Source organism: Gorilla gorilla, chromosome X, assembly GCF_029281585.2.
Source record: "Gorilla gorilla gorilla isolate KB3781 chromosome X, NHGRI_mGorGor1-v2.1_pri, whole genome shotgun sequence".
Lineage (NCBI taxonomy): Eukaryota > Metazoa > Chordata > Mammalia > Primates > Hominidae > Gorilla > Gorilla gorilla.
This window is the reverse complement of record NC_073247.2, coordinates 59,172,357-59,198,648: the sequence shown is the minus strand read 5'-3', so window position 1 is coordinate 59,198,648 and position 26,292 is coordinate 59,172,357. Positions and strand designations below refer to the sequence as shown.

Below are 26,292 nucleotides of genomic sequence, written 5' to 3'. Positions count from 1 at the left end.
CAGGCTCCCTTGCAGCTATGGCAACCACATGCACAGTCCTGATCAATGAGAGGGCAGCAGAGGTGGGGCATCCAGAGGGCTCTTAAAACAGGGCAGCCCCTGGCCCGGGAGTGGTGGCTCACACCCATAATCCCAGCACTTTGGGAGACCAAGGCCAGTGGATCACCAGGTCAGGAGTTTGAGACCAGCCTGCCCAATATGGCAAAACCCCGTCTCTACTAAAAATGCAAAAATTAGCCAGGTGTGGTGGTAGGCACCTGTAATCCCAGCTACTCAGGAGGCTGAGGAAGGAGAATCACTTGAACCTGGGAGGCAGAGGCTGCAATGAGCCGAGATCGTGCCACTGCACTCCAGCCTGGGTGACAAGAGCAAGACTCCATCTCAAAAAAACAAAACAAAACAAGAACGGGGCAGCCCCGGCCCTTCCCCATCCCTCCTCTTCTTGACTCAGTAAGGCTGTGGTGGTCAGCTTGGGATCATAAGGTGGCCATGAAGAAAAGTCCTGGAAACCTCAGATCCGACTCCCTTGAGCTGCCAAAGCAATTCTCACCACATGGGAGAAATTCAGCTCTCAGACTGTCCTCCAATTTCCCACCTCTGGTCAATGGCAGGCACCCCTTCTGCCAAGAAGCTACCATGACCACCACATTCAAGTTAAACCTGGACCTCCCACCATCCCCAGTCAGGCCAATGAGACAGTGGGGAAACAGGCCTGGTAAGGATACTTCTTGCTAGTTTTCTTGCCTTCTCAGCCTAGGGTGTGGGTGTGGCTGGGACTGGCTGTGAGGCTCCTATTTATAAGGCAAGCACCCATTTTCTCATGGATTCTACCATTTTATATCCCGTGGAGCCAGTCAAGATGGCTGCTCTATTTTCAGTTAGTTTTTTGGGGGCAATGGATGGGCAGGAGATTGACCTGACAGAGACCCACTCCCTCATTCCTTCATTACTCATCGGCTCTGCTGGCCAGGGATGTGGGGTTCTCCACCTGCTCAAAGTCAAAAAGCTTTCTCCAGGTTTTTTAACAGCTTGTACTTTATTACATATGCAACCTTGCCATGCCTGCCAGTTAACTCCCCTCCCGCCAATGTTATCCTCATGATATCAGCTCCCTCTTGGGGCCACTGAGCTGCCCCCCTTTCCTTCTGGGCTGGAGTAGTGGTGCCCCTCAAGCAGGCAATGGGCAGGGGGAGATCCACAATTAATCGTCGCAGTTCTCTTAAAAGTATTAACACTTAAATAAGCACTCTTGGGGAGTTGCAAAGGATATTCAGGATGGGATGCAGTGGGAGGCTACCCCTCATCCAAGGTACAGGCTGGAATGAGCTACAGCTGGTCTATCGTGGGCCTCAGAAGGTGAAGAGGGACCGTATTCTGGGGCTTAGTGTGGGTGGGGCATATCCTCCCCAAACTTGTTCTGGTGGGCGATGTTCTTCACATCTAGGAGAGCCTGAGGAGGAGGCAAGAATAGGGCAGGTGAGAGAGAGTGAGGACCCCTCTACCTCGGCTGCATGGCTGCCCCCACTCCAGCCCTCAACCACTCTGTCTTCTGGACTATCCCACAGCCCCCGCCCCATGCAAAATATTCACATGAGGCAGCCATGCAGAGGGGCCTGTGGTCTCCCTTTACCCAATCACAGAAGGGGTGTGTGTGTGGGGGGTGAATGTGCACGTGTCGAAGGGTCTACCCAGGGCCCACCTGGTGGTGGACATAGGCCTGACAGTAGTAACACCAGGCTGACAGGTCGATGTAGCTGAGGACCAGCGGGTGTCCAGAATTTCCATGGTGTTGGAGCATGTGGCCATTGATGTAACGACCACAGTAGACCTGAGGTTGGGGGTGTGAGTGTCAGGTGGGGGTCAGCATCCCCCTGCAGTTTGCTCCCGGGCCAACCTCCGCCCCATCCCCTTCCTCTGCTCCATACCTGATAGCAAGAGAGACACACCCAATTCTCTTGGATTGTTCCACAGTCCCCACAAGGTTGGGTCACGTCTAGGCCTGCTGCAGGTATGGGGCATACTGCCACCAAATGGGGACACCAGGGCAGTGGTGTCACAGCATAAAATATGGCCTGGAGTGGGTGGGTGAAACTAGGTAAGCTGAAGACCCCATCTCCCCATTATATGTTTATATATCACATGCTCCTACCTGGAGACACAAATTGGCAAGAGAAGGAAGCCACAGTCCCAGCCTCTCCCTGAGCTCACCTGATCAGTGAGGCCCCTAGATCCCTGCATCAGCATCGAATCAGCCATGTCCTGACCTCCAGCTGCCTCTCCTAGTAGGTTCTCCTCTCCTGGGGCCTGAGATTCTGAGGCCCCCTGGACACGCAGAAGTAAGAGATGTATCAGAGAAGCCCGATTCTTGCCCCTTCTTGCCCCTACCTGGGTGTGGTGAGCCTTACCTGAGATTCGCTGCCTAGCTCCAAGGTCCTGAGACTCCCAATCAGTGTACTGGGAGATATCTGGGGTGTAGTTCCCTGCACAGGTGAGGTTGGGGGGGTCTGGTGGTCTGTGCTCGAAGCTAGAGGAGTTTGGATCAGCTCGGTGCCCCCTGGAGCCTCCTCTGACGTAGTCTGGTCCAGTGTGGCTCCCTCCATGGCTGCCTCCGAGGTGGTCTGGGCCAGTGTAGCTCCTCCTACAGCCTCCTCTGAGGTAGTCTGGCCCAGCGTGGCTCCCCCAACAGCATCCTCTGAGGTGGTCTGGTCCAGAATGGCTCCTCCCACAGTCTCCTCTGAGGTGGTCTGGTCCAGAGTGGCTCCCCCGACAGCCTCCTCTGAGGTGGTCTGGCCCAGCATGGCTCCCCCAATGGCTGCCTCAGAAATGGTCTGGGCCAGAGTGGCTCCCCCTGTGGCTGCCTCTGAGGGCTGGTCCTGAGTGAGGGCCACCACAGCTGTCTCTGACTTAGTCTGGCCTGGAGTGGACTCTTCCCCAAATGATGCCGAGGTGACTTTCCCCATGCCTGCTTCCAGAACCTTCTTTTCTCGTGTGGTCATCTGCTCAGCTAACCTAGGTTTGGCTGGTTGGGGTGCCTTCTTGGTGACCAACTTAGAACTGGAGGGTCCTTCTCTGTCTTCTACCTCTGGAACCAGGGAGGGAGATCCTTGAGTGTGGGTACTGTCACCCTTCCTGCCTCTAATCCCTGCCCCTCAGCCCCCTCCTTCCCTGGGTTCCCCCCATCGCCCCCAAATCCACTCACTCATGACCCGTAAGCTGCGCCAGTATCTGCGATGGACTTGGATGGTCTCAGTGATTGAGGCCAGGGCCCCTGATAGTGGGGGCCGTGGCAGGGTCAGCAGGGGTGGTGGGTATCCAAGGAGGGAGCGAGTGCAGGCAGCCATGGACTCTGAGATGGATGTCAGGTTATAGCCACCCTTTGTTAAGGAAAAGGGGAGGGAAAGGTATGGTGGGGGTTCATTGGGGAATTTGGAGGACAACATGTCCTGCCTCCCCAATCCTCCCTACTGAGCCCTGCAAGTCTGGAGAGGGAGGGGGAGTACTGAGAACAAGTGAACAGAACCCACACCTTTAAGATGGGCAGCACCCACTGTGTAAGGTGGTTGTTGTGGGGAGTAAATTGTGATGTAAAGTGCAAGATAACAATACTGATAAAAGCATTAGTAACAGCTGCCATTTATTGTTTGCTGTGTGCCAGACCCGATTTTAAGTACTTCATGCATATTAACTCAATCCTCACAACCACAGGCGCTCAATCTATACAGGAACTTGCCTTCATGCCATACAGAAATCCATCTTCACACTGTCCAGGAACCCCTGGCCTCACATCATACAGTAACCACTGACCTGACCTGCACAAGACGACTGCTGTGAACCCATACAAAAGCCCCTGCCCTGACCTAGTACAGGAACAACTGGACTCTTTCTCCACATGGACTCCTGTATTGACTTTTTTTACACTCTACAGGAATCCCAGTCGCTATTCTTTTTACAGATAAAGAAACTGAGGCTCAGAGTGGTTAGATGACTTGTCCGAGGTCATAACAGCTGAAGAGGCAGCACTGGGGTTTGAACTTGGGCTCTCTGATGGAGTCATCTGTGTTCTTAACTCCCACCGTGTCCTGTCACAAGCAGTACTGGGCACATAGTAAGTGCGACTTTTTGCAAGCCAATTAATTTCTCAGTGACTTATTTTCCTCATCTGTAAAGTGGTGAAAATAACAGCACAGGCCGGGCGCGGTGGCTCACCCCTATAATCCCAGCACTTTGGGAGGCCGAGGCGGGAAGGTTACCTGAGGTCAGGAGTTTGAGGCCAGCCTGGCCAACATGGTGAAACCCCGTCTCTACTAAAAATACAAAAATTAGCCAGGCGTGGTGGCATGCGCCTGTAGTCCCAGCTACTCGGGAGGCTGAGGCATGAGAATTGCTTGCTCGAGCCTGGGAGATAGAGGCTGCAGTGAGCCGAGATAGCGCCATTGCACTCCAGCCTGGGTGACACCGCGAGACTCTGTCTCAAAAGGAAAAAAAAAAAAAAAAAAAAGAGGCAGGTATGGTAGCTCATGCCTGTAATCCCAACACTTTGGGAGGCTGAGGCAGGTGGATCACGAGGTCAGGAGTTCAACACCAGCCTGGCCAACATGGTGAAACCTCGTCTCTACTAAAAATACAAAAAAATTAGCTGGGTGTGGTGGCAGGCACCTGTAATCCTAGCTACTCAGGAGGCTGAGGCAGAGAACTGCTTGAACCCAGTGAGCCACAATCGCACCACTGCACTCTAGCCTGGGCGACAGAGCAAGACAACGTCTCAAAAAAAAAAAAAAGAAAAAGAAAAAGAAAATAAGAGCACAGAAGGTTGCTGAGCGGGTTAATATCTGAACAACGCATGACAGTAACCAGGGGCCAGTTGCGGTGGCTCATGCCTGTAATTCCAGCACTCTGGGAGGCTAAGGTGGGTGGATTTCTTGAGGCCAGGAGCTCAAGACCAGCCTGACCAACATGGTGAAACCCCATCTCTACTAAAAATACAAAAATTAGCTGGGCGTGGTGGCGGGTGCCTGTAATCCCAGCGACTCAGGAGGCTGAGGTGGGAGGATCACTTGAAGCTGGGAGGTGGAGGCTGCAGTGAGCTGAGATCATGCCACTGCAGACTAGCCTGGGTGACAGAGCGAGACTCTTGTCTCACAAAAAACAACAACAACAACAACAACAAAAAACCAGATCCAAAAGATCCAGCATTTACCATATGCCAGGCATTCCTCCATGATTAGCCTGCCTCATAAAGATGAGGAACCTGAGGCACAGGGCGTGGGGATACTGAGTCATTTACAAAGGTCAGTGAATTTCCTTTGTCCCAGGAACTTGTTAGAGGCAGTTCAGGTAGAGTAAAAAGCACAAACCCTGGAGCCAGGCTGCATGGGTTCAAGTCCTGGTTCTGCCATCAGTAAATGTGCCATCTCAGGCTAGTCATCACACCTCTTTGTGCCTCAGTTTCCCTGATCTTCAGAGAGGAAAATAATGAGGTAAGCTTACCCTACCTCATAAGGCTGCTTTGCCAAGTAACTGAATGAATAAGACACATGAGGTGCTCAGAAGAGTGCTCTGCACATAGTGAGCACTCAATTAAGGCTGTTAATGTTGCTGTTATTCTTTTTACTACCCAGTATGTGCCAACAATCCCAGGCAGGGACACTCAAAGGAGATTTCAGGAAACTGTCCTGAGTAATGGTGCCAACATTTCCAAACTACCCTCCCACTGTGGGAAGAGGGACCAAGAGAAAGTTACCTCTAGGATAAGGATAATGCGGCCACTGGCAAGGCCCATCAGCAGGTGGGTGAGGTGGGCATAACCCTCAGGTGACACCTGGCAGCCCCCCAGCGGGTCCCCCCGTGCAGCATCAAAGCCAGCTGAGACCAGCACCAGTTCTGGGTTAAACTGAGGCAGGGAGAGAAGAGATGTATAAGCATGAGGGTAGGGGCTTTTGGTAGGCAGTAAGTGATGGCGACCCAGAGACATGGAGAAAAGGACAAATGAAGACATGGAGATGTAAGTCAGAGAGATGGAGACACAGAACCTGGAGACTAGGAGACACAAAAGCAGAGACTGAAAATGAAGAAGGAAAGAAAAGAAACTCAGACTCAGAGGTAGAAGAAATAGATGCAGACTTAGAGACATGGAGATGGCAGAAAGGGACAGATGGGGGCCAGGCATGGTGGCTCAGGCCTGTAATCCCAGCACTTTGGGAGGCCGAGGCGGGCGGATCATGAGGTCAGATTGAGACCATCCTGGCTAACACAGTGAAACCCTGTCTTTACTAAAAATACAAAAAATTAGCCAGACGTGGTGGCGGGCGCCTGTAGTCCCAGCTACGCAGGAGGCTGAGGCAGGAGAATGGCGTGAACCCAGGAGGCGGAGCTGGCAGTGAGCTGAGATTGCACCACTGCACTCTAGCCTGGGTGACAGAGCAAGACTCCATTTCAAAAAAAAAAAAAAAAGGGACAGATGGGGACATGAGACAGACTGACACGTCAAGAGAGTGACATGAAAAACAGAGAGACAGAGACATGTCCTCACACACACATACCCCAGGGTCAAACGTGGGACACACATACACAAGATACAGGGTTTTATATACATAGTGCCAAAGAGAGGTGCTTGCACACTTCCAAAACAGAAGATGGCAACGCAAGAACCACATACAGAGAAGATGGTCACACAGAGCCACATGTACTGCCACACAGACAGTACCATATAGACCAGTACTATATATCTGCACTAGTCATGTACACACACACAGTTTCTCAAAGAGGACAATAACCCACAGCCATCCTGCACAGTCACATACACATGCCATCACCACACAGCCACAACGGCGACATGCACTCTGGTATGTCCACAAGAGCTGGTTATTTGCACATACAGTTGTACACACACAGAAGGCTGTCCTGGCTACCCATGCACAGTCAGATGCACATGCAGATCCAAAGATGCACACCGGCGCCCAGGGTGACAGAGCGGTGCTCACACCCTTTCCCTCCCTCCCAGAGTCAGCCATACACAAGCCACCAGCCCCCTAGCTCACACAGAGGGAAGGCAGCTACCTCCCAGTCAGAGACATACACACAAACAGCCAGGGCAGACAGCCAGACAGTGACTGCTGTCACACACAGCCTTCCACATCCAGAAGGTCCCACACAGGCTGTCACAGAGATGGTTGCATTTAGTGACATACAGTATCACACCCATCACACAGAGAAAAGGTGAGAAATACCTGCCTGCACAGAGTCGCACACGCACATACTCAAGCACTTGTGATGGCATGCACATACAACACAGATCCAGCCAGGACACGGGCCACTGCTGCATAGTCAGAAGGCCCTCACACAGCCAAGACAGTCACTCACACAGTGTCACACAGAGAAGGCAGTCATGTACAGCCACCTGTGCACAAATACACAAGGTGATCACAGCCACCAACTGCCCTGGTAGCCTCATTAAACACCCATGGGCTGTCTCATATCATCAGCCACATGGTAGTCACACACACACATGCCAAGGAGGCAGGTCCAGGCTGCCACCTGCACAGGCGTGTCACATACGTCCTGTGATCTATCCTGAGCTGTACCTCGTAGGCAATGGGAAGCACCAGGCGATGCCAGGCAGCTAGGTAGTCAGCGTCACCCATGCGGGGCCCGTTCCATGCCACGTTGACGGTGAAGCCTGTGCCCGCAGCCCGGCCGATCTGGCTGCTGGCACCCTCATCCCCCATGGGGAAGAAGGTGCCATGATCATAGCGGTGCAGGGACACATATAGCACACTGCCAGGGAGGGGGTGGGAAGCGGACCATGGCTGGTTAGGGGCTCCAGTACCCCTGAGGTGCTCACCCGCCTCCCTGATCACACTGCGGCCCTTGACTGCAGCCCTTACCTGGGGTCATCCTCAAACATGTGCTGAGTTCCATTACCGTGGTGGACATCCCAATCCACAATCAGGATCCTGGGGAGGAGACAGCACCTCAGTAACCGACGATACTCATGCCCTGGAAGAGGGCTGGGCTAGACCCCTGGGGTCTGCAGGGGCATTTAGTGCTGAGTAGCAGGACCCTGGGTCCTATCAGTTAAGGAGAAAAGTCTGATCCTGGTTCCCAAGGGCTGCCCGGTAGGCCTGAGCAAGTGCTCGGGGCTGGGCCCTGGGCTCTTCTGGGTCATTGCTAGGGAACTGGACCCTGGGCCTTGGGCAGCTAATGCTGGGGGCTGGTTCGTGGGTCTTCTGGAGTATGCATCAGGAGCCTAGACCTGGGTTCTGTCGAGGCAGCTGCTATAGGCCAGAAATGCTGGGGTGGGACCCTGGATCCTGTTTTGTAAGTGCCCAGGTAACATGATCTGGGGGTCCTATCTAAATAAGCACTGAGAGGCTCCATCCTTGGTCCTTCTCTGGGTAAGGACTACACCCTGACTTCTTTCTGGGGAAGGAAGTCCTGGGAGCTGGACCATGGGGCATGAGTAAACAATGGGCTGGGGGGAGCATCCAGGTCCCCACAAGGATCAGGATTTGGGGGGTCCCCAGGGAGTCCTTACCGTAGGGCATGCCCACTGATAGCCTGGGCATGGCGAGCAGCCACAGCCACAGAGTTGAAAAAGCAAAAACCGCAAGCTGCATCCTGCTCTGCGTGGTGTCCTGGGGGACGCACCACAGCAGCACCATTCAGAACCTGGGAAGCAGCAGGGTGCTAAGATCGGACAGCCTGCCCTCACCTTCCTTTCTTCCTTTTTTTTTTTTTTTTGAGACGGAGTCTCGCTCTGTCGCCCAGGCTGGAATGCATGGCGCCATCTTGGCTCACTGCAAGCTCCGCCTCCCGGGTTCCCGCCATTCTCCTGCCTCAGCCTCCTGAGTAGCTGGGACTACAGGCGCCTGCTGCCACGCCCGGCTAATTTTTTGTATGTTTTTTAGTAGAGACGGGGTTTCACCATGTTATCCAGGATGGTCTCGATCTCCTGACCTCGTGATCCGCCCACCTCGGCCTCCCAAAGTGCTGGGATTACAGGTGTAAGCCATCATGCCCGGACCTTTTTTTTTTTTTTTTTTGACACAGGGTCTCATTCTGTTGCCCAGGCTAGAGTGCAGTGGTGCAATCATGGCTTACTGCAGCCTTGACCTCCTGAGCTCACCTCAGCTTCTCAAAGCGCTAGGATTACAGACGTGAGCCACCGCACTTGGCCACCCTTCCCTTTCTCCAGTTCCTTCCATTATTCCCCCAGCCTCTAGGCCCACCCCCTCCCGTGCCCCTCCCCATGGCCCCTTTCCTCAGGCCCTGCTTCACTCTCTCAGAGCCTCCAGAAACAGCAGATGGCCCTCTTTTTCCATTCCCCCGAGGTCCTCCTCTCCCCAGCCCACAGAGGACACACCTCTCCTGAGAGCACAGCCTCCACCAGGCGGCAGGCAGCGCCAGTGGCAAGCTGTGCACAGGCGAAGGTACTGGGGCAGATATAGATGGAGTCAAAGTTGGAACTCTCACGGTGCAGCTCCCGGGTTTTCATTTTCTCTGTGGCCCGGAGATGACCCACGTACTCAGCACTGGAAGCACAGAGAGGAGCACCCGCAGGACAGTGAGGAGGGTCTGTCCCCTCCCTGGTCCCCACCCCCAAGACAGGGACTTCAGCCCCTCTCAAGTCCTGCAGCAGCTCCCCAGGAAGGGAAACCCAAGTTCCAGCCCCTGAGACCTCATCCACAGTCCTGGGAATCCACCCACCCCAGGCACCGGGGTCTGACCTGTGACAGGTGAGCAGCTCAGCCTCTGTGGCAGGGCGCGGTGTCAGGGTGAGGCAGCGCCCGGCAAGGCCCAGCTCCTCCAGACGGCACATGATCCGCAAGATGCGCTGGGGTACCTCTGGGTGGTGGCTAGCAGTGGGGAAACGAGAGGTAGAGGCTTAGTGCCTGAGGGGGAGGGACCCCCAACACCTACTCATCCAGCCCTCCAAATGCCTACCTGTCCCACAAGTTGCAGTGATTCATCATACTTTGGTCATAGACCAGCCCTGTGCGAGACTGTAGCACTGGCCATGTCAGGATTGGGAGCACAGGGGGCTCCCAGGGTCCTTCCTCCTCGCTCTCCTCTACATTGTCCTCCTCCATGTTGTCCCTCTCCACAGTCTCAGCTAAAAGGGGGAGGCCACGTTTGTCCTACCCTCTCAATCTGAATCCCCATCATACTCTGGAACTCAGGTGACCCAAACAGAAAAAGGGGTGGGAGGCCTGAAACCAGGGCCCAGGGAGAGAGAGAGGGCCTGACCCTCTCCCACCAAGGCAGCCCAGTAAAGTCAGAGGAAGTCTGAAGACAGTCTCCCCCAGGGCTCATCCCACGTCCACCCCACACCAGGCCCACACCCCACTTCCTACTTGATCTCACAAGAACCTCCCAGAAGGGCTCAAGGGCTTCCAGAGCACAGGAAACTGAAGCCTGGGCACTGCAGGGCAGGGAGAAAATATGATGTCAAGGAATGTGGGCAGGCAGTGAGGCTCCCGCTTTCCCCTCCTCCACCTGGGCTCACCTCCGGCAAGGGGCACCAGGTGACTCCAGCATGGGGCAAGGGTCTCCCAGAAGGGTGTGGAGCGAAGCACTGACGCCTTCAGCCAGGGCGCGGAGGTTGTAGCCACCCTGGGGTAAGGAGTTGTGAAGGGGGATCAGGAAAGGACCAGACATGACCAGGGAATAATAATAATGATGATAATAAGAGAGTGCATACCACATGTCAAGCAACAAGGAACTTAGAAGGGGGCCTCACTGAATTCACTGGACAATGATATGAGGTGATTACATTATGCTCGTATAGAAGGAAAGCGGAGGCACAAAGAAGTGAAGTGACTTATGCAAGGTTGTCCAGCTAGTAAGTGAATTCCTGGGCCAGGAACTCCTGTTGGACTTGAAAGCTTCGTTCTTAAGCCCTCCAGGATCTACAGGCTGAGGGACGAAGGTGAGTCACTCACCTCCAGAGACAGGATCAGCTTGCCTCCTGCCAGACCCATGAGCAGGTGAGTTAGCTGGGCGAACCCTGCCGGAGTGGCGGCCATCTCACCCTGGGGGGACATGGAGGGTCAGCCTGGCTCCATGCAACCCACCTGCCGCCCCAGGGAGCCTGCCTTACCTTGGGGTCCCCTTGCAGGGCATCAAATCCAGCAGCCACCAGGACCAGCTGAGGCTGGAACTGAAGGGGGAACAGACTCCATGAGGCTACCTACCCTCACAGCCTAACCTTCAAGGCCACTCCTCCTCCCAACACACCCCAGATCCCCAGGACCTCGAGGGCGACTGGCAGCAGGACGTGCAGGAAAGCAGCAATGTAGTCAGCATCCCGCATCCCCACCTGCAGACACAGGAGTGTGATGGGGGATGTTCAGCCACCTGTCCCGAGCCGCTGACAGAAGGGCGGGGCTGGGCCTCACTTTGGGGGCAGAGGTGGGTAGATGCTGACCTGGTTCCAAGGCACATTGATGGTATATCCTTGGCCTTGGCCGAAACCTGTGGTGGACCAGTTAGAGGCCTTCAGGTGGGGCCAGAACCTACCCTGCTCGTAGCGGTGGATGGAGAAATAGAGGACACTGGGGGCAGAAGAAAAAGAGGTAAGAGAGTTGGAGAAGTCAATCCCCATAGACACCCCCAATCCAATAGTTGCCAGTTTCCTCTACCACTCATTTCCCCATTCAACCACTCGCTCATTCTCTCATTCATTAATTTCCCCATTAATTATTTAATCCATGAATCCATTCTTCCATTAATTTACCCTTACATTCAGTCACCAATTTAATCATCTTACCATTTTTTCATTCTTATCTTTATTTATCCATTACCTCACTCGCTCATTCATTTAGTCTCTCAGCAGAACCTCTCCCTCAGCAAACATCACTGCCCCCTCAGTGCCCACCCAATTTCAGGCTCAGCTCTAGGGTCTATCTCAGATCATGGGGGCTCCTGACTCTGTGGGGTACTCTAGATCATGTCCGCCCACTACCTGCCCCTATGACAAAGGTAGTAGTAACAGCAGGTCAAACCCTGTGACACTGGAGGCCCAGATGAAGCATGGGGCTCTTAGCTGCGGGGAGCCAGCTAAGGCTGAAAAGAGCCTCAAGCCAGGCTGGGGAGCTGGGTGATTCTCTAGCAGGAAGTGGAGAGACCTGGGGGGTAGGGGTGAGACTTGCTTCTGTGGGTGGAACTAGAGCGGGGGTGCTGGCTGGGGCTGTCATGAGGCCAGTGAAAGGGCAGTTCCTTCTCCCCAATGCCTTACAGGCCACCTCTACTACTACTTCTATTTTATAGGCGAGAGAATGAGCACTCAGAGGGGTGAGAATGACCGACACGCAAAACAGATACTGAACAGATGCGATGCACGTGTTTTGACAGAAAGCCCAGCAAGGGGCCATGGGAGGGCTTAATTCTGACTGGGGAAAGCAAAATGAATAATCTGTCATCCATCCATCCTTCTATCTGGTCATTTACCCCTGCTTTGTTCCAGAGAGGATCTAAGGCAGCTTTTTTAGGGAAATGCAAGAAATAGTGGTATGCATTGAATCTAGACAAACTTAAGAGTCACATTTTAATGGGTTGATAATGTAGTTGTGAAATTTAATGCAAGTGATATAGAAAGATTCTTAAAATTGAGGGAAAAGAGCTTGGAATTGGGGAATAAAAACAAGCAAAAGCTCTGGTGTTGAGTAGGTGGAGGATGATTGTTTTATTTTTGACATTGATAGATAAATCTTGGTTCTAAACTTTTAGTAAGTTAATCATTAGAGGAAGAGAAACACAGTAGGACATAAAAATTATCACCAGAGGGCTGGGTGCAGTGGCTCACACCTGTAATCCCAGCACTTTGGGAGGCCAAGGTGGGCGGATCACTAGAGGCCAGAAGTTCGAGACCAGCATGGCCAACATGGTGAAACCCCGTCTCTACTAAAAATACAAAAAATTTGCTGGGCGTGGTGGCGCGTGCCTGTAATCCTAGCTACTTGAGAGGTAGAGGTAGGAGAATTGCTTGAACCCAGGAGGCGGAGGTTGCGGTGAGCCGAGATTGGGCCACTGCACTCCAGCCTGGGCGACAGAGCATGACTCTGTCTCAAAAAAAAAGAAAAGAAAAAGAAAAAAATATCATTGGGGAAGACAGGAAGAAAGAAAAGATCTGAAGAAAGCTGACTCTAAAAGAGAGCCATCAAAGTCAACAAACAGCAGAACTAGCACTCAAGCTAAGTTTAAAAAGAAAACAGAAGGGAAATTCAAAATAAGTTCAACCACCTTCAAGTTAAATGGTGGATTGATAGCACAGGTTTACTTCCTCACCCTCCTACTACCCCATTCAAAATACAGTAAAGAAATTGTAAACAAACAGCAACCCAGAAAGAGAGAGTGGAAGGATGTCAGAGAATAAGAGACTTCAATGAATTTCTAGAAAGCAGACTTTGAGATTCCAGGGGCCCCAGGGTGCTCTGTCTCATGCTGAGCAGGATAAGGGGGCACCCAAGATAACCTGAAGTTTCCTTTCTGGAGAAATCCAGTACAGATCCAGGTCAATGCACACAAAATCCCTTCTGAAGAGCCAACTCACTGAATCACCAATGCAACAAAGTTACTTGTTTCTTTTAACTACTTAGTTTTAGATCATCTGCTTTCCTTGTCTTCACAACAGTATTTTAAGGATTATCCAGTTTGTCTCCCTGCTGCTGGAGTTCAGAGACTGAGAGATGGGGAGCTGGGAGATCCAAGGGCATGGACATGTTCTTTTTGTTTGTTTGTTTACACACGTTTGTTAATAAGGAAGAATGCACTGAATATATTCACAGTGTTTCACATCTGTGTGTGTAATCAATAGTGTACCCATGAAAGAACACACAGCTATAGCCTCCTATGCATTTATTCAAACAAAAAGAATGATTAATGATATTAAAGAATTCTTTGAATGACAGACCCTTGGCAGATTAAAAAAATAATTATTGTTAATTTTCAGGTATTGATACTAAGGTAATGCTTTTCTAAAAAAGTGTACTTATGTTTTAGAGATGCATTCTGAAATATTTACAGGAGAAATTATATGGTATCTGGGATTAGCTTTGAAGGAAAACAGGAAGAGGGCAGTGGGTACAGGTATAGATGAAATGAGATCGGCCAATGAGTTGATAAATGTTGAAGCATTAGATTCCAGAAGCCAGAAATGAACAAAATAAAGAACGTCGGAGGAAAACATTAATAAAGATAAAACCAGAAAAATTAATGAAGTATTAAAAACCCACCATAATAAAACAGTAGAGATGACCAACAAAGCCCAAAGCTACACTGGAAAAGATAAGTACAACAGACACACTTTGGAAAGGCTGAGGGAAAAAAGAGATGTTACCCCAAAGAAGAGGCCTCCTTTGTTCTGACATCTGGCAGGATCCCATCTAATGCCCGGGTCCTTGCCCACACTCGCTAAAGTTGCAACCTGTCAGTGGACATTCCCTGTCCCCATTCTGGGGAAATGCCTTTCAGGAAAACAGACCTACAAACACTGCAGCAGAGTAGTCCTCTGACAGCCCCCTACAATGGGCCTTCATTCTTGGGTATAAATAGCCAAATAAGGATTGCTAGACATTTGAGGAAAACCATCAGCATAAAAGAGAAGGACCAAGAAAAAAATAATTCAACCAGCCTCAGAATAAAGAGACATAATTCAGACAACAGAAGAAACTTAAGGCACTTCTTTTTTTGAGACAGGGTCTCCCTCTATCGCCCAGGCTGGAGTGCAGTGGCATGATCTTGTCTCACTGCAACCTCCGCCTCCTGGGTTCAAGCGATTCTCCTGCCTCAGCCTCCTGAGTAGCTGGGATTACAGGTGCGCACCATCACGTCTGGGTAATTTTTGTATTTTTAGTAGAGATGGGGTTTCACCATGTTGGCCAGACTGGTCTCGAACTCCTGGCCTCAAGTGATCCACTCACCTCGGCCTCCCAAAGTGCTGGGATTACAGGCATGAGCCACCGCACCCAGCCGGCACTTCTAATCCATACTCTATAAAAACAAGATCAGGTATGAGAGGACATAGAAACAGAGAGGAAGAAAGAGCTTTTGGAGTTTAACAGGATATCTAAATACATAATTCAACAGAAGGGCTTGAAGATAAAGTTGACAAAATCTCCCAGGTCACAGCAAAAGAAAAAAGAGACAGAAAACACAAGATAAAAAATAAGAAGCCTGGGCAACATGGTGAGACCCCATCTCTACAAAAGATTAAAAAATTAGCTGGGTATGCTGGTGTGCACCTGTGGTCCCAGCTACTCAGGAGGCTGAGGCATGAGGATTGCTTGAGCCTGGGAGGTCGAGGCTGCAGTGAGTCGTATTTGTGCCACTGTACTCCAGTCTGGGCAACAGAGCAAGACCTTGTCTCAAATAAATAAATAAATAAATAAATAAATAAATAAATAAATAAATAATAAAAAAGAGAGAGACATAGAGGATCAACCCAGGAAGTCTAACATCTGACTAACAGAAGTCCTAGAAAGAGAACAGAGAAAACAAAGAAGAAATTATCAAAGATCTAATAGAAAATAATTTCCAAGAGTTTAAGAAAAGCATGAATCTTCAGATGTAAAATGTCTACCTACTATTAAACAGAGTGAAAAGGCCAGGGTAAAAGTTTAGAACATCAAGGCTAGGTACAGTGGCTCATGCCTGTAATCTCAGTGCTTTGAGAGGCTGCAGTGGGAGGACACTTGAGGTCAGGAGTTCGAGACCAGTCTGGGCAATATAGTGAGACCCTGTCTCTACAAATAATTTAAAAAATTAGCTGGGTGTGGTGGCACATGCCTGCAGTCCTAGCTACTTGGGAGGCTGAGGCAGGAGGATTGCTTGAGCCCAGGAGTTTGAGGTTACAGTGGGCTATGATCATGCTACTATACTCCAGCCTGGGTGACAGAGTGATATCCTGTCTAATAATTTAAAAAAAAAAAAAAAAAAAGAACACCAAGATAACCTTGCAGAGAGGAAAGTAGATTACTTGGAAAGGAATGAAAAGCAGACACCTGTCAGGAACACTGAATGCTGGAAAATAATAAAGCAATGTCTAGAGAACAACCAACCTAAATTGGATTCTTCAGATCTTGGATAAGTGGATTCTCTGTAGTCAGCTAGGTAGAAGGCTAGATAAAACTACTACAGGTTGAGCATCCCTAATCTAGAAATCTGAAATCTGAAATGCTGTAAAATCCTAAACTTTTTTTTTTTTTTAGATGGGGTCTCAGTCTATCACCCAGGCTGGAGTGCAGTGGTGCGATCTCAGCTCACTGCAACCTCTGCCTCCTGGGTTCAAGTGATTCTCCTGCCTCAGCCTCCTGAGTAGCTGGAAATACAGGTGTGTGCCACCACGCCTGGCTAATTTTTCTGTATTTTTGTAGAGACGGGGTTTCACCATGTTGGCCAAGCTGATCTTGAACTCCTGACCTCAGGTGATCCGCCTCGGCCTCCCAAAGTACTGGGATTACAGGCGTGAGCTACTTCACCCGGCCCTAAAATCCTAAACTTTTTGAAGGCCAACATGATGCTCAAAGGAAATGCTCATTGGGGTATTTCGGATTTTGGGTTTTCAGATTAAGGATGCTCAACCACTAAGTATAATATAACTATTTCAAAATCTGAAAAAATCTGAAATGTGAAATACTTCTGGTTCCAAGCACTTCATATAAGGGATACTCGACATGTACTTAGTAATGTCTCCTACTGACAAGGACTTGCTCAATCACTTTCTGCAGGAAGGGTAAGCTGGTCCCCTCCTGGAGGGAAGTCTGGCAGTGTATACCAGACTTTAAAGTATGCTGACTCTGTGGCCCAAGCAACCCACTGTTAGAAATTCATCCTACAGACTCAGAGAAGTGCAGAATTACATATTTACTAGACTATTCACAGTAGAAGTGCCTGTAATAGCAAAAACTGGCAGGCATCTTAAAAGTCCAGAGGTATTATTTAACCCGAGGTATTTAACCCCATAAAATTGAATACTACAAAGAACGAGATACTTTAAGAGGTACTAACATGGAGAAATGTCCCAGATATGCTGTTAAATGAATAAAGCAAGTTGTCGAAGAACATGTGGAGAATTATTCCATTAGGCAGTGTGTTATTAATAATTATAACAATAATAATAAAAATTCAGACATCTATAGAGAAAATCTGTAAGGATATAACCTAAACTGTCAACACTTATTTTTGAGGTAATGGAAATTAGAGGAGACTCACTGCTTCAGACACTTCTGTATTATTTAATTTCTTTAAACAAATAGTTTGTTATTTATTTATTTATATTTGTTTTTTACTATCTACTGAAAGGATAAACAAACACTTTGAAGCATTATCCTAATCAGAAAAAATAAAGCAGTAATTTGAGGTTCACTCTAACCCAAGGGTTAATCAGTGAATAAGATCTTCAAATATTTGTGGGTCAAATCCCATCTCTCCCAGTTCTTCTCTGTGTGACCTCTTAACGTATAAGCCTCAGTCCCCCTATCTGTAAAATAGGGAGCCCAACAGTCCCTGCCTCAGAGTGAAATTAGGAGAGATGGCAGACACACAAAAGTAGCACAGATCCTGATCCCAGGATAGGCCCCATGAATGTGAATGCCTTTTCCTCCTTCCGGACCCCTTCTGGCTGGGCCTGTAAGGGTGGGAGGTGGCTGGGAGTCTAGCACCTAGGTGGGAGTCGGGGTATACCTGGGGTCCTGGTCGAAGGTGAACTGTGTTCCTTGACCGTGGTGCACATCCCAATCTACGATAAGGACCCTAGGAGCAGCAGAGAGAGGGGACTCTGTGCAAGGAGATCAAGGTGAATCTGGGGGAAGAGCCCAGACCAGGACACCCCACCCCATGCCACCCCCATCACATCTGCCCTCTGTTGCTGACCTCCGGATGCGGTGTTTCTGTTGAGCATAGCGGGCAGCCACAGCCACGTGGTTGAACATGCAATAGCCATCCATAAGACTGTGCTGGGCGTGATGTCCAGGAGGCCTGGGCAAGACAAGAAAATAACAGCTTGGAGTATGTGAGGGGTCCTCCTCTGCAGAGACAGACTGTCCCCTGCTCTCTAATCCTGGACCACCAATTCCTTTAATGCTGATGCCTAAAAATCTGCCGGGAACTGAGTAATGGAGGCCCTCAAACTCTCACCCCCTGCCAATCTACCCCTCTGTCTCCAAAGGAGATTTGAAAATGTTCACTAAAATGATAAAGGCCCGGTGCGGTGGCTCAGGCCTGTAATCCCAGCACTTTGGGAGGCCGAGGTGGGTGGACCACGAGGTCAAGAGATCGAGACCATCCTGGCCAACACGGTGAAACCCCGTCTCTACTAAAAATACAAAAAATTAACTGGGTGTGGTGGCGGGCGACTGTAGTCCCAGCTACTTGGGAGGCTGAGGCAGGAGAATCACTTGAACCCGGGAGGCAGAGGTTGCAGTGAGCCAAGATTGCGTCACTGCACTCCAGCCTGGTGACAGAGCGAGACTCCGTCTCAAAATAAATAAATAAATAAAAATAAAAATAAAATGATCAACGCATTCATTCTCATACCCAGTCATTCTGCTGCAGGAACTTAGCCCACAACCTGTTTTAAAAAGGGTGAAGTAACATTTTTATTTTATGTTAGTGTAAAATAAAATTTTATTTTTATAAAGGTACTAGCATATTTGCTGTAGCATTTTTTTAAAACAGCAAATGACTGGGGAGAACCAAAATGCCCATTAGTCGGGGACTGATTAACATAGAGTGCATTTACACAATGGTGTTCTACCGGGCTCCAAGATACATACTGTTAGAGAAAGGTTTCCAAGATGTGTAAGTGAAAAGATGGTACGAAGGGAGTATGTCATGTTACTACCATTTGTGGTTAAAAACAGGGGAGGGAGGAGAAAGCTTTTGCATTTCATCAGTTCTGGGATGCCAATGATGATAAGATGTACCATGATTTTACATGCCAAAAACGAAGCAGAAAATACTGCCAATGGAATTCTGAGATGTCACTGTTTGTAAGATGCATCTGGATTTCAAGATGTTACAGATATGAAAAAATGTACACCTTAGAATCAATGAAATATGGTATTTATTTCTTGAATAAGACTTTGTGGGAGGACACATGAGTCAGTGGTTCCAATGACTACCTCCCATGAGAGGAGGCAGGTGTCTGGGTGACAAGGATGGGAGACAGATTTTTAATTATATTCTCTTTTTTACCTTTGGATTCTTGAATCACATGAATATATTACCCATATCAATACATTTTACACTTGAAGGAAGGACTTTAAAACAATGTAAAAAGTCAAATGCTGTAGAGTCCTACCTAATGATGGCCATGCCATTCCGGATCTCAGCCCCCAGGACCGCATCCACCAGCCTGAGGACAGAGCCTGAGGCCAGGCAGGCACAGGAGTATGAGTTCTGGAGAGACAGTGGGGAGCCAGAAAGGGAGTAAGGGAGAGAACAGCCCTATCCACTCAGCTGCTTCCCCCAGGGTGGGGTGGGCATAGGGATGGGGACCCCAAGATTGCCACCATTTCTGCCCGCAGAGTTCTCATCCATACCGGATGCAGATAAACTGAGTCGTAGGTGTCTGCTAGGACACGGAGTTCTCCCTCATTCATGTACTGGGTTGTTTCCATCAGATCAATATATTCTAGGCTAGACACAGATGGGAGATGAGATTCAGGGCCCTGTCTCTTCCCCAGCTGAGCTGTCCATACACCAACCCCCTGGTCAAATTAGGGCTTGGCTCCCCCAACTGTCAACCTGAAGGAATAGCCAGGATATAAGACACATTCTGTTTCTTCCCTAGCCCGCCTCAGTTCCAGTAATGTTCTCTGTTCCCCTGCAGTAGCCACACCAAATCCTACTTTCAGGCCTTTGGCCACACTGGTTCAGCTGTCTGTTCTTCCCTTCCCTCAGTCACCCTCTTCATCTGACTCACTCTTTTTCTCCTCTTAAAGTTCAGCTCAGATACCTGCTCTGGAAGCTAGCTTTCCTCAAGCCACATAGCACCAGGCCTCTAAATCTGGAAGCCCCTGGGGGAACCCCGATCACTCTGTCCACACATCCACCATCTATTCACACAATCAGATCATGATAACAGTAATAGCTCATCATGGGCTGCTTATATATCAGGCCCTGTTCTAAGCACCTGACACACATCAAACTCTCCTGAGGAACTTATGTTTACTGGTCCCCTTGTTACAGGCGATGACACAGATTCAGAAAGGCTCAGCGACTTGCCCAAGGCTGGCTGCAGAGACCATGACATTGCTTCCCAAAGCGTTTAGCTTGCCCTGGTTTGTCCAGGGCAGGCTCCTCCCCATCCCTACAAGGCTCCCAAGCCTTCACCTGTGAACCAACATCAGCTCTTCCTTTTCAGCAAACCGGGCCTGGAGAGAGATGAGGAATAAAGGGGGGATAAAGGGTTAAGGCATGGGCTGCGCCCAGGTCAGGTCAGCTCCCTGCCCTTCACCCAGAGTGTTGGCTTGGGGGCCTTACCTGAAAGGACACGCAGCGATCTAGGAGGCCCTCCTGGATCAGTTGCTCCTTGATGGCATGGAGCCGCTCAGGGCCTTCTGGGAAGCTGGGGAGATGGAGTCACAGTCACAGATGCATGAGGACACTGGGGAGCTCCACATCTGTTCTCTCCACATCTCCCCATCCACCCTTCCACAGCTGCTTACCCCAAAACTGTGGTGTCAGTCCTGCCTCCCATCAGCTCTGGTGTGTGACCCTCTCCTCACCACTGCCACTGCTATTACCATACCCTCCCGCCTGGGCTGTGGCAGCATCTCCTCGGCCTCCCTGCTTCGACCCTTGCCACCTCAACGGTCCTTTCTGTGCATAGCAGCCAGACACTGGTTAAAACCCTAATCAGTTCATGTCCCTTCGAGGCTCCCATCCCATTCTGAGTAAAAGCCAAAGTATTCCCCGTGCCCAGAAGGCCCTAAACAATCTGTCCTCCATCACCTCTCTGACCCCATCTCCTACCCCTCCCTCTTTCCTTTGCTTCGCTTCACCTACACTGGTCTCTTCCCTGGTTCTCAGTTGAACCAAATACTCTTCAGCCAGCCCTAGAACTTTACTCTAGCTGGCCCCCCCAACCCCGCCTAGAATACTCTTCCTCCAACTGTCTCCATGACTTACTCCTTCACCTCTTCAGATCCCTGCTCAAATAGTGAGGCCTTCCCTGACCAGCCTATTTAAAATTGAAGTCTCCTCCACTGTACTTTCTCCTACTATCCTCCCTTTACTGCTTCGCCATAACACTGCTCTTTCTACCACAGTGCATCATTTACTTTTTGTTTATTTATTGTCTGTCCCCCTTTACCCTGAAGACACAGGCTTTTGTTTGTTTTGTTTACTGCTGTATCCCTAGCTCCTCAATAGATGGTAAATAGGTATTCCATAAAAGAAGTCTTTTTCCCATAGTAAGTTAGTCTTAGGTTGGGATAAGGGATATAGATATTAATTGGTAAACACACAAGTATGATAATTAGCAAACAATGTCATGGGCTAGGAAAATAAGATCAGGTATTGGGGTAGGGTTTGGCCAGGCAAAACCTTCTCTGAGAAAGTCTCATTGGGATGTGAAAGGTAGCTGGAAGAGGAGAAGACCGAAAAGAATCTCTGGGAAAGGGGTTGGTCAGGGTACAGACCAGAGGCAAGAGGGTGCCTGGCATGTTGGAAGAACAAGGGGAGTAGTGTGGGCGAGAAGGATTGGCTGATGAGGTCACAAAGTGATGTGGAGCCAGATCATGTGGAACCTTTGAGGCCAGGATGAAAAATTTGGACTTTACCTTGAGGGCAACAGTTTGCCCTTAAAGTACTTTTTTTTTTTATTTTTACTTTTTGAGACAGAGTTTTGCTCTTGTTGCCCAGGCTGGGGTGCAATGGCACAATCTCGGCTCACTGCAACCTCCGCCTCCCAGATCAAGCAATTCTCCTGCCTCAGCCTCCCAAGTAGCTAGGATTACAGGTGTGTGCCACCACGCCCAACTAATTTTTGTATTTTTAGTAGAGACAGTGTTTCATCGCGTTGGTCAGACTGGTCTCGAACTCCTGACCTCAAGTGATCCACCTGCCTTGGCCCCCCCAAAGTGCTGGGATTATAGGCATGAGCCACCATGCCTGGCCTCCTTAAAGTATTTTAACAAAGACATCAACTCATACATATTTTTTTAGGTTGCTGCATGAACAGATAATAGAGGTGAGGTTGGAAGTAGGGGACCAGGGAGGAGGCCTCTGCAAGTCTAGGTGAGTGATGATGATGGTGGCAGTGGAGGTGGTGAGAAGAGGTCAGATGGTGAATATATTTTGAACATATAGCCAAAAGGATTTGCTGATTCTTTTTGAAAAGTAAAGCAAACGGGAGGTTTCATCCTTCTGTTTCAGTACAAACGTCTCTTCCTCTATAAAGGCTTCTGGGAAGCCCGGATACTAGTTTAGGATCCTCTATTATACACCCTTGAATCCCCTGGTCTTAAGTCTGTCTTCATTAAACACCTCATACTGCTGTTGGCTGTTTAATGATCTGCCCTCCTACTCACCAATCCGCTCCTAGAGAAGGGACCCCGTCTGTTGTTTGGTACATTTGTATCACCAACTCTTGGCACACAATAGGCACTCAATAAATGTTTGTTAGCTACATAAAAGAACCCTTTCAAGTGTGAGCCCTACCTCCCCAAATCATCTGCTTCCAGTATCCAGCCTGGGGTAAGAAAAGATTTATTCTTGCTAATGGGCTCTAAGTGTGTGTATTTTTGTGGTTTGGAGACAGCCTGGAGGACCCAGCCTCACCTGTCATCCCAGAGGCAATGGAATTCATTTAGCTGCTCATCCAACACCAAGCCAGTGCCAGCCAGTGCTTCAGCCTCAAGGTTCAGATCCTGCAGAGGAAAAAAAAAAAAGGAGACACAGATCCATTTTAGGCCCTGAGTCAGAGGGAACTGTCCAGGGTGGGGAACCTTTGGGTTTTGATTGTCATACGAGGCTAAACTGCAGCCAGGCCCTGCTCACCATCCCTTGCAGTCCCACGATTAGGTCTTCTTCCATTGCTTGGCCGAGCTTCTTCATTTTGCCTTTCTTCTTTACCTCCGCTAGATTGGGGATAGAGCGGGGAACGGCTCCCTTTTTAATATTTCGCTTCTGTGAATCAGAGAGAAGGGTCAGAGTCCAGGGCATGACCAACTTGCTCCCTCTCCCCCTCATCAGGGCGGGTCTAGGGCCTCACCGAAGTGACACTGGAGTCCTGAGGGGGCGACTGGGGGTTCTGCCTACTTCTTCGCTGCCTGGTTGTGGTGGAATCCTGGCCGGTTGAGGTCATAGTTGAGGAGGCTTGGCCCCTGCCGCGGTTCTGGGGGTAGGGGGGGAGCGTGGGTATGTGAGGGGGCTAGTGTGCCCTGAGGACCCCACCTCTCTGCCCTTTTCCAGGCTCCGCCCCCTCTATTAGATTCCATTCCTTACGCGATCTGATTCTCCACAGCCTTCCAAACTCCGCCTCTCTCAGGCCTTCTCCCTCCACTCAGGTGGCCATTCTACCTGGCCCCGCCCGGCCCGCTAGACTCCACCCCTTTTACACGATTCTCTTTCCCTGGTCTTGCCCTTTCACGGAGCAATGAGCCCCCGGGCTCACACAGTCCGTCTTAGGGCCTGCCCTTTCCAACCAATCACCGCCCCTTCTACTCTCCTAAGCCCCATTCCCAGACCCTCTAAGCCCAGCCCAGACCCCATTCCTTCACGAACCTGCCCTTTCGGCCTATCTCCCGGGATAATCACCCACCCTTTCACTCAGCCGGCCCCGGCCCCGACCCCGGTTTCGACTCCACCCTTAACGATTCACTTAACTCCACCCCTTATCGGGCCGGACCGGTACCTTCCACTCCGCCAGATCCCGCCCCTAGCGTTTCAACCAGCCCCGCTCCTCAGGGGACTGCCCCGTTCCTTCAACCAGCTCCACCCCCTGCCCAGACCCGACCGCTAACGTTTCGCTAACCCCCTTCAGCCAGTCCCTAGCCGCCTTCGGTCGGCCTCCGCCCCCTTCCCGCCTCCGCTGTCGACGCGCTGTACTCGCTGCTCCACTCATTGGACGCAGCCCCTTTCTCAAACTCCGCCCTTGGCTCGCTCCGCCAAGTTTCTGGCGACCTATGGGGACGCGAGCGCTCAGGCTTTTCTTTGCCATTGGGCCTGGTCTCTCGACTGCCCGCCCAGATCCCGCCTCCAGAGGGGACTGTGCCTCAAGGCCGCGCCCCTCGCGCGAGCCACACCTCTCGCGAGCTCACAAGCGGCGGGGCGGTGCGTCCGCGTGCTACGCCAGCTGTGCTGAGCCACACCTCTCGCGAGCTCACAGGCGACGGGGCGGTGCGTCGGCGTGCTACGCCAGCTGTGCTGCGCCTACGTAAAAGGCAGGCGCCGGCGGTTCCCGGCAGGGCTGCGGCGCAAGCTTTTCCTTGCCTCGGCTACCGTCGCTGTCGTCCCGGATGCCATAGCCGCCGCCCCTCCGTCCCTGTCCAGTCACTTAGGAGCCCTTCGGGCCGGCGGTGTCTCGAGAGCAAGCAAGGAAGCGAGGGAGTTAGGAAGGGGCATCTTAAGTTTTCCCCGCGACTTCCCGCGCGACGCGCCGTGATGACGTAGCGCGGGCGGGCTGGTTGTGGCTGGGCCGAGAGCGAGGTTGCCACTGGACGTTGGCTGGTGGCGGCCAAAATAGGCGTGGTGACGATGCTAAATGTGAGGATTTTCCGAGTTAATATTCACTACGGTGGTACACAGGAAGCACTGGCCGAATATTAGCTATTAATATTCTGCCGCAATATTCTGAGTGGAAGGAGTCTTAGTGGGGGCAGGGAATGGTAATGATAGCAAGTATTATGTGACAGGCATCGTTGTAAACCACAATTCTATGAGGTAGTTCCCATTATTAAGGCTGCTTTGCAGATAAGGAAACTGAGGTTACGGGACTTAACCATGTGACTTTGGGCAAGTTGCTGAACAGTTCTGTGCTCCGTTTCCTCATCTGGAAAGTTGTGATAATAATAGTGCCCAGGGCTAGAATGGCCTTGAGGATGGGAGTTCTCATGGGCAGCAGCTCTCCCTATCTGCCCCCTCCAACGGGTAACCACTGCTCCCAAGCAGTAATAGAAAGTGTGTGTGCGTCTGGGGAGCTGTCCCTAGGCACCCCCTCTCACCCGCAACTCCCACTCCATGTCTAAATGTCAGCTCTGCAGGAGGCCGGTTTGTCCTCCTAATCTCCCTGTCTCATTCTCCACCATTTCCTACCGGGCTATAAGCTGGGACCGGAGAGATAAGCAGTCCGGGGGTTCCGCATCAGACTGACAGATTGACGGTCTCACCGCCCAGTAGCTTTGCCCTCTGATCCTCTTGAAGATGCCAGTTCCTGCCGCCTCTTCCCTCTCACCCCTCCTACCTGAACCTATCTTTTGTCTCAGCGCAAAAGAGTTGCAGACCTAAGACCTTTAAACCCCTACACTCACCAAAGAAAACACATACAATGATAACACACTACAAAAAATTCTAGAGTTCTGATACCTGCAGCCTGATAGAGTAGGGAGTCTTGCAAAGGGTCAAGGCCCATTTTTCTGTTGGATCAGAAGAGAGGTTTCTGAAGAGCAGGGGTCAGCAAACTTTATAAAGGGACAGAGAGTAAACATCTTAGGCTTTGCAGGCCACATACGGTCTCAGTGGCATTTTTCTTTTTTTCTCTTTTTAAAAAACAACCCTTTAAAAATGTAAAACAGCCCACAGTCTGGCTTTGGCTTGAATGCCATAGTTTGCCGATCTGTGCTGTAGTGTCAGGCCTTGGTCTCTATCTGGCTGGTATTCTTTTGCAGGATTGAGGGTAGGGGCCTTTTTTCCTAAGGAGAGGTATTCCTTTTGTGTGAGGTGTGTGAGGACAGGGATTCATGGGCAGGGTCAGGTCACTTCTAGTGTACCTCTGGTGGGTCATTTCAAATGTTCCTGGACAGAATGAGGACAGGGATTCCTGTGGTTTCTATATTGTACCTTTACTGAATCAAGCAGGGGTTTCTAGAGAGCTCCAGACTATGGGTTCCTGTTCCTGTGCAAGTTAAGGATTAAGGGTTTTTTTTTGTTTGTTTTTTTGTTTTTTTGTTTTTGTTTTTTGATACAGGGGACAGGGTCTCACTCTGTTGCCTAGGCTGGAGTGCAGTGGTGTGAACACGGCTCACTGCTGCTTCAACCTCTTGGGCTCAAGCTGTCTTCCTACCTCAGCCTCCCAAGTAGCTGGGACTACAAGTGCATGCCACCATGCCTGCCTAATTTTTTTTTCTTTAT

The 26,292-nt window shown here is 50.4% G+C and overlaps 1 protein-coding gene across 6 annotated transcripts; it reads right to left on the bottom strand.

The window, feature by feature from the left end:
• Nucleotides 1–1,017: 1,017 nt before the first annotated feature.
• Nucleotides 1,018–24,363, bottom strand: HDAC6 (histone deacetylase 6). 6 transcript variants are annotated; one of them, XM_055375727.1, is made up of 29 exons: nt 24,249–24,363; nt 23,216–23,338; nt 23,002–23,130; nt 22,783–22,871; nt 20,482–20,566; nt 20,332–20,372; nt 19,539–19,635; nt 19,298–19,395; nt 17,869–17,973; nt 17,680–17,748; nt 11,426–11,552; nt 11,252–11,317; nt 11,099–11,158; nt 10,941–11,030; nt 10,505–10,611; nt 10,353–10,420; nt 9,943–10,111; nt 9,726–9,854; nt 9,362–9,530; nt 8,534–8,667; nt 7,884–7,952; nt 7,581–7,773; nt 5,741–5,890; nt 3,200–3,374; nt 2,406–3,082; nt 2,209–2,322; nt 1,926–2,072; nt 1,700–1,828; nt 1,018–1,450 (listed from the first exon to the last, which is right to left on the bottom strand). In XM_055375727.1, the coding sequence occupies exons 2-29, from the start codon at nt 23,306–23,308 to the stop codon at nt 1,382–1,384; spliced, it is 3,648 nt and encodes a 1,215-aa protein (XP_055231702.1). In that variant the 5' UTR covers nt 23,309–23,338; nt 24,249–24,363; the 3' UTR covers nt 1,018–1,381. The 6 variants fall into 6 exon arrangements, with proteins under 6 accessions (XP_055231702.1, XP_018874908.3, XP_004064155.2 ...); XM_019019363.4 differs by having other exon boundaries at nt 23,978–24,273; XM_004064107.5 differs by lacking the exon at nt 24,249–24,363 and adding an exon at nt 23,858–23,967.
• Between the last annotated feature and the right edge of the window lie 1,929 nt (nt 24,364–26,292).

Bases quoted from the DNA above. Each gene is read 5' to 3' on its own strand.
- HDAC6 (XM_019019363.4), bottom strand. From the start codon at position 24,163: ATGGCAAAGAAAAGCCTGAGCGCTCGCGTCCCCATAGGTCGCCAGAAA. The intron at 23,339-23,977 runs GTTAGCGAAACG...CCCTACCCCCAG, and splicing joins CTAGGGACTGGCTGAAGGGG to AACCGCGGCAGGGGCCAAGC. The intron at 10,421-10,504 runs GTGAGCCCAGGT...CCTGCCCTGCAG, and splicing joins CCTGGTGCCCCTTGCCGGAG to TGCCCAGGCTTCAGTTTCCT.